The sequence below is a fragment of the Mastomys coucha genome, chromosome X (genome assembly GCF_008632895.1).
Source record: "Mastomys coucha isolate ucsf_1 chromosome X, UCSF_Mcou_1, whole genome shotgun sequence".
NCBI classification, from domain to species: Eukaryota; Metazoa; Chordata; class Mammalia; order Rodentia; family Muridae; genus Mastomys; species Mastomys coucha.
The window spans coordinates 86,561,787-86,570,098 of NC_045030.1; the positions used below are offsets into that span (position 1 = coordinate 86,561,787).

The following is an 8,312-nucleotide window of genomic DNA, read 5'->3' on the forward strand; positions in this document are numbered from 1 at the left end:
CAGCATCCTGGCATGAGTTCTAATAAAAATGAAAAGAATTTTGCAAGTTTCAGCTGTCTTCCTAGAAGACATCTTTATATTTTAGATATTTCCTTCAAATATAGGCAAGAAAGAGCCTCCTGTTTAGATAATGGCATCTGAAAGCCTATTTCTTGGAACATAATGCATGAAGACCTTCAGAAGGGTGATGGTGTGTTCTTTAGAAGCAGTTGTAGCTGGAGTACTAAAAACCAACATCTATTTTAGAGTATGACCCTGAGTTTGGTAGACTAATTTCTGTGAAGTATATGTATGTTTTTAAAAAATTAGGTTATCCCATGCTGTTTGATAACTTTTCACAAATGCGGGGTTCTGATTTTTGAGATAAACTCATTTTTATTCTCCTCTGTAAAACATTCACTTCATAAACTGTTATGCCTTTAAGCAAGGAAGAAGTATACTATAGCCTGGTATCAATACTGGTGTTTATTAATACTAGTAATATTAGATAATAATACACAAATGATTTGTTTCAGTTTCTATTGGTAGAGAACTGTTTTGGAGCTAGGTATTGTAGTTAGCACAACTAGTCCTAGCTAGTGAAGAGGCTGAGGCAAGAGGATTAGTTCAGTGAGCCCGGGAGTTTGAGACCATCTGGAGGACCATAGTGAAACTTCTTTCAACAATAGAATCTATGAGATCTTTTAGAGATCTTTGATGAATAAATTAGCAAAAAAAAGCCTACCTAAAAGTTATATAATGTTTTCATAATAGTCTCAGTGTTTTACAATAACCTTATCAAATTATTTAAAGTTTGATAGCTCCAGCCTATATCAAGTAGAGAGTAACTTGAAAGAGTGGCTTATGTAAGAATTTAATTTATTTCATTTTTGTATTATCTCTTCATAAAATTTAACTTAAAAGGTATATAGAGAAATATGAGGTATTAATTGAGATGCATTTTTAGATCCTTATTATCCAAAGGAGGTAGGAGACTTCTTTTTGCTTTTAGCCTCACGCTATAGTGTCATTTAATTTTGAGAGGTTTTACGTACAAATAGTTCATTGCCTCTTTTCTTTATTCCTAATGCTCAAGCAGCTTGAGAAACTACTAGATTCAGTTATGTTTCTTGCATGATAGTGGTAATTATTGCCTCCAACCTGGGTAGTCTGTTCCTAAAAGTTGGAGACCTTCATAAATATGGAAATTTGATCTACTGAAGTCTGAGATAGCCAAGTTTATAGATTACTCTGTGTTCGAAGAAGTTTAAGCAGGGAAGAAGTCTGAAGGATGAGGATTCAGAAAAAAAAATTTTTTAAATACTAAAAGTAACAGGAAATAGCACCTTGAAAGAAAAGGAGAAACTACAATATAAGTTAATGGGAAATTATCTTCAGAGTCAGGTAACAGTAACTTCTTTTAAGTAGGGGTTGTTTGTCTTTTTAAAACTTTGAAACACTTTAAAAAATCAATGTCATTCTATATTAAAATATCTTTTCTAATACCTAAAATATACTCCTAGGTTCCCTTTTTATGAAAAGTTGGCTAGATTATTCAGAAAGAGTGGGAGGTTCTAATTTGGATGAAGAAAACAAACCCAGCAGGCTAGTCTGTACTTTAATACTGTGATTTTATTAGTTTTTACTTATAATTTTCTAATAGAAAAGTCTATTGTAAAACTGTCCTATTCAAGCAGAAGAATTAGGTACTAACATGTTTTATTTTGTAAAGATTTATTTGATAGTAACAAATCTTATGATAATGGTGGTATTTAATCTATTTAATATGGAACACAGACTTGGAAAGCTTCCAGAGATACAGATCTTTTGTATTTTTCTTAGACAAAACCCTTGTTTCCTCGTATCTGTCACATTATTTTAAACTGAATCTAGCATCGGCCTTTCATTTTGTTTATCAACATGTGAGACAGGCTAGCAGTGTTCTTGGAGCTCCTCTGCTTTCTAATCTATGTGCATGAGAACTTACTTATGGAATTTCCACAAGAGACAAAGTAGTGGTGTGTAAGATAGCATTGGCCAAATGGATTCTTGGGAATAATTGGAAATGATCCTAATTGGTATATTGCTCTGTATTTACAAAGCAGGAAGTGGGAGCCATATTATTATTTTCATTTGGAAGTGCTTTTAGAGGCTTTATACTTAGGTTTATTTTTGGAGTGATTTTTATCAATTCTTGGATTTGAATTTCTTCTCTGACCAGCATTTTCTTTTTGCTTGTTTTCTAGTATAGCAAGTGCCTCTTGCACTTTTTCAGAATTCTAATTATTATAAGTTCTTATACTTATGCATGCTGCCCTAAGTGCTATGTACATTAATAGAAAAAAATAATTTGAAATTATCCTCGAGGTTGAGAATTAAAGCTCTGTATCAGACTTTTGTGTACGATTACAACAAACTACTTTGGATTTACATGCCTACTCCTTCTGGTGTAGTTTTGCTCCAGGGTCTTGTATTTTCTTTCTTTTTATGTATACTACCACTGTAGCGAATATTGTAATGGAAAATACTAATATATTTTCCCTGCTGGTCAGCTTTAGCTTATAGACACATACAATTGAAAGCCTGCTCTATTTCAGAGTATACTTACAAGCCAAACAATCCAAGCATTAAATTATCTTTATTTATAGTTATGATTTCAAAACAAACCTTCACAACTTCCTAGTAATAGATTATTCTAAGATCCTATAAAATGAGTAGATTGAGTCTTCAAAAAATGCAGTAAAAACTCACAGGGGAATCTTTGAATCTGCCGATTGAGTTGAATAGTCATCTTTTTTGTTTTCACATAAAATGTGAATATATTTTACACTTGACCTAGACAACATTGCTCTCATGATTTACACTTGACTTAGACAATCTTGTAAGACCTTTATCTCTCAAGGAAGGCTTCCAGTTCTCTGGTTGTTTGTTGTAGTGTGTTGTGATTATCTTACTACAATGTTTCTTTGTTTAAAAAATACAAATTTCGAGCAATTTCAAATTTTCTATGGACGCCTATATGTATATGAGAAACTCAAACATTTTTCTCTTCATACCAGACAGAGTCATTGAATGCTATTTAGGTATTAGGCTAAACCAGAGGTCTCACCAAGTATATTACTCCCGAATTTTGGGTTCATACCTTCCTTTATCTAAGTCCTTTCCATGTCAGGAGAGAACTGGTAGAGACCTTTATTGTATTCTAATAAAACAAAACGTACAAGTCCAAACAGGTTTTTAGAGCATTATCTTTTTGGGTAAAGAAGATATAAAAATTTCCCAGATAATGAATAGATCAGAGATATAAAGTATGAAAAACATTAACCTTTCCAAAAATTCTAGCCTGTCCAATGAAGCAAAGGTATGTTTTTATTTTTCCTACAGAGCACCCATGCTCATTTTTCCCCTTGTTTTCCTGTCTGATTTGCAAGTACATTAGCCTCAATAAAAATTATTCTGGATACCATGACACCTTACTGAATTTAGTTATTCTTTTAAAATCATTTCTATGACTTTGAGTCATTCTATTTTGTCTATAAAATACTAGCATAATACTGCTATAAAGTTAGTAAAATATTTTAATACATGGAATTTTAAGAACTACTTGAATGGCGTAATCCCATTGGAACTAAAATTATTAACTGTAAATGTACTAAGGAAACATAGTTTTCATTGCGCTCAAAGATTCTAGTCAATGTCATAGATGTGTATAAGCTATTTTCAGCTTTAAACCACATAGTATTAAGAAAACCCTGAAACTCTAATACATGAACATTTATAAGTTAAGAGGGTATAATGCTGTATAGACTTTCCCCCCATACCTTTTATGTAATTGAAACTTCCTATGGAAGTTTTTCTTTTATCTTTATGGGTTTTAAAAAAAAGCAGAAATCATCTCTCAAATCTTGACTTAAAATACTTGCTGCTGTCATATATTCAGGAGCACCTACCTACTTGTGCATTATTCGTAGACTTGGAATAAAGTCATTCTAGGCCATGTATATTACATAAGTATGTTGTGGGGTCTTTTTCTCCAATAATGGGTGGTATCTATGACTAATCACATTTTCTGCCTTATAGGCCTGCCTCGTCCCCCCAGCTTTCACATGATGATACTCATTCACGCATTGAACATTATGCTAGCAGGTATGAGACTAGTTGAATGCCAGGCAAATATTGATTGAAATAACTAACCAAGGAACCTAACCTATAATAATTTTAAACAAATATTTTCTTTCTTCCTCAATCTTTTCTGATCTCTACTAATCAACTTGCCCTCTAACGTGCATGCCATTCTACTGCATGGAGGTGTTGGACACCAACAACAGCATGGATCCAGACCAATCTTACTTAACTCTGGCCTTTCAACATTTCTGGTAGCTTTGTTGCATTTTGTATTCTGAACACACCTGCTAAATTGCCTTACAAATCTTCTAATCTCCTTAGAAAACTACTAGGCTATATTAATCTGTGGAGAGAGTACTATGTTACCTAAACAATATGAAAGCACTTGTCTTTTATTTCTGTTTTATTTGCGTGATGTACTTTTAAAAGATAATGGCTTTCTTAACTCTTGGACCTTTCTGTACCACCTTCTTAGTATTTGAGAGAACTTTTATACCTAAACCCTGAACTCCTAATTATATCTTGTGCTTGTTAAGTAAGTCTGTTCAACTTTTCTGGTTGTCAAAGACTTTATGGTTAAATTGGTGGAAGAACACATAGAAGACTTACTGTGACTCCATCCTTTATCAATATCGTGATTAGTGGACATGCTCATCAATTGTGGCAAGCATTAACTAGCTATATGCATCTATTGTCAGGCATTGTCTATTGTGAAAAGGCATTAATTGTCTTAAAAGACAAGGGGTAGTGTAAGGTGTAGTTTTGCTCTCATGGATGATTTTCTTTAAAAAACAAAGACCTGTTTTCACTGAAAGGAAGGGAACAAATCATAGGTGGAAAAAAATCACAAACAAAACACCAACAAAATACAGCTTCTCATAGTTTTTACATTAGAAATACAAAACTACTATTTAGCTGCTTCAACTGGCTAAGACAACACACACATCCTTTAATTTGAAGGATTTCTTTCTCCTCTTGCCATGAGTTATTCCTTAGTTTTCAGGAATGTTCACTTAGGTCTTGAATAGATTCTAAGAAATCACATAAGTTTTAATGAGCTTTTACGTTTTTTATCAGGCTAGCAGAAATGGAAAACAGCAATGGATCTTATCTAAATGATAGCATCTCTCCTAATGAGAGCATGTAAGTATCGCATCTCTTTTTACAAAATCTTCCTGACGATGAATTGCTTTGAAGGATGTAGAGGTAGGACAGTACAGAATATAGGAATTAGCATCATATTCATTTGATCTTTCAAAGTCATTCATTGACTTTTTTCTTTAATTCTTAAAAACCTGGCACAGAATGAGCTCATATAAATACAAGCATCAATCTAGAGTAGCAAAAAAACTTTTTGCCTTATTTACATTTATTTAATATCATATGATTACAAATTACTAAGTCCAGATCACTTTGACCACACTAGAATAAAGAATAAGGTAATATTTGAAAATAATAAGTAAATAGGATTTCCTCTATTCTTGGGAATTAGAAATAAGATCTTGATATATAATTGCTGTACCCAAATACTGTTAGGTTGGCATTTTCCTTCATTGGATTGCGGTGTAGCATCATTATAGAAAGTCTTGTGAAGGGCTCACAGATGAGGAAAGACAAATTCAGGTCTTAATTTGTCAGTAGGGTGATAAGCCAGCTTGGTCAGGCTGTAGGAAGGAGATGTGTTACTATTACAAATGACTAAGAACCTACTTAGCAGTAAAACAGAGACATCATCAACAGGTTTGGGCCGTGCTCATAGTACAAAACAGAGGAACATTTTCATTATCCAAGTAGATGATGACTAGGGAGGGAGAGAAGTGATCTTAGGAAAGAAATAGAGGGTCCATAGCTGAACAAATAACGTGCAGAATAGAAGTCAAGTCAAAGTTCAGTGATACTTTCAGTTTGATAAGCTGTGGTAAGATATTGGTTTAACATCTTATTGTGGAGAATCGGTAAATGAAAGCATGGTAAAATTACCTATGTAGTTTGTGAGTCTTAAATCCAGTTAGAAAACGACCTTCCTAAGGATTAAGCCAAAGCAAATTGTATGAGAGTCAGATTTCTAAATAATTATTGAATACCAGATCATCTAGAACATAGAGATCAATGTAATGAGAGAGAAGTCAACACTCAGCCATTTACTTCAAACAACTATCCTTTTCCCAATTAAAACTGTGATGTCATTATGTAATCTTCCCCCAGGAAGTAAGTAGCTGAAGAACCAACTCAATATAAAAGCTTCAATGATTGGCTTCTTTGGCTCCCTCATTTTGATATTTAATGTTCTTAACTTTCACATAGTTCAGATTGTATCCATATGACAGTCTCTAGCAGACATGGACTGCCAAAGAGAGTAGGGAGAAAAGCGTCACTAAAATTATACCTTACAGTTCAATATGGCAAGTCCTAGCAATAAAATTTCAGAGTTCTAGGAGAGGAATAATAAATTAGCTATGCAATAAAGTCATGATTGTTTTACTTTACAAAAAATTCAGCTTTAGCTCATTCTGAGGACATGTAATCCATTTTCACTCTGTTGTTTGGCAAAATACCATTATTTAAGCCCAGTTTTGGTGGATCAGTTGATTTCATTTGAATGCTTTTAATAGCAATAATAATGGTAATATTCATTATTATCATTATTTTTGTGATGATAAGTATTTATCTCTGGGTCCTAATGCATGCTAGGCAAGTACTCACCCACTTGAGATGTATCCAGGCCTTCTAACAATTAGTTAATTTATTATATCTCCACTACTTATCTGACTAAATAAACCAAACATGGATGCCTTAAGGACATTTTCCTAAAGACTTGATATTTTAAAACTGAGAATTAGGTGGATATGGCAAGCTAGTCATGAAGGCACATGCCTGTGGTCTCAGTACTCAGGAGTCTGAGACAGAAGGACTGTGAGTTTGAGGCCAGCCTGGGCTCTATAGAAATTCCCTCTTGAAAAATAAAATTAAATGGCTATGCAAAAGGGAGTATACAAGCATCTTCTTAATGAAATGTGAGCAGAAACAAAGAGCTTTACTCTATCATTAAGAAGAAAATGAAGTTCCTAGAACTTGGAGGTAAAGTGGAGTTTTCAAAAACTTAGAGTACTTCAGTCTGAACGTGATCCCTCCTGAGTATTATTAGAAAGTTCACACTTTCCAGGAGACTACAGCTGCCTCTCAGAATATGCGCCCCCCCCCCAATTAATGGTTTAGGTTTAGTGAGGAATGAGTTGTTCTTGTCCTCTTTTAATCAGTCATCTTAATGTCTCCACACACTTCCCCCCTTATTTTTTGTGTTTCTATCTAAACAATAATTAAAACAGCCATTTATCCACAGGTTAATTATTGTTATCATCCACCTCTGAGACTTATAAGTTAAAATTAGCTGGCTAAAGCAGCGCTTTCCGGCTCTTGCCTTCCACTTAAGATAATATTTACTATTTTAAGAACTATGTGTCCCCGCTTCCTGCCCAATCACTATCAGTAGCATAGCTGGCTAATGAACAGATTATCTTGACAGGCTTAGTAGCAAAAGCACTAAATGGACAATTTTATATTTTTAAATATTTATTACTTAACAGCAGTCTAACTTGTTCATATAGATTCCCAGTCTTTCTGTAATTCTACCTTTCACTTATCTGTGTAAATAGGCCAGTGAGTTTCATGGGAATTTTTTGATAATGAAGCACTTCAAATTGTCCATCAATAGACTAGTAGACCACAACCTCTATAGTTACCTAAATATCATTAGAATAGGGGAACAAAAGGTCTGACTAATTGTTGAGAGCAAAAAAAAAAAAAAATGTCTCCATTTTCAAATACACACCTGAGTCCCTGACCCAAGTACAAAATAAGGGGGGGTGGAAAAATCAAAACCTTTGATTTTATTTTCCAGAGATGATGAACATTTGTTAATCCAGCATTACTGCCAAAGTTTGAACCAGGACTCCCCCCTGAGCCAGCCTCGTAGTCCTGCCCAGATCTTGATTTCCTTAGAGAGTGAGGAAAGAGGGGAGCTAGAGAGAATCCTAGCAGATCTTGAGGAAGAAAACAGGTGAGTTGTCTTTGTAGCTTTGTCCTCGGTATGCAGAGTGCACACACTGCACATGGAGAAAAGCGCCAGGGCTCCTCACTTCCTCATGTGATGTCTTAAGTGTTTGCTAAAATAATCTGTTCAGCTCCTTTTGCAGATTCGTTTTTTTTTT

At 34.1% G+C, this 8,312-nt stretch overlaps 1 protein-coding gene across 1 annotated transcript in view; it reads left to right on the top strand.

Moving 5' to 3' along the window:
• Positions 1–8,312, top strand: part of Dmd (dystrophin) — a 2,056,279-nt gene that overhangs the window by 1,994,133 nt on the left and 53,834 nt on the right. The window contains exons 71-73 of the mRNA XM_031364700.1: positions 4,060–4,125; positions 5,182–5,247; positions 8,003–8,161. Coding sequence (XP_031220560.1) covers positions 4,060–4,125; positions 5,182–5,247; positions 8,003–8,161 — 291 coding nt within the window. The remainder of the gene's footprint in view (positions 1–4,059; positions 4,126–5,181; positions 5,248–8,002; positions 8,162–8,312) is intronic.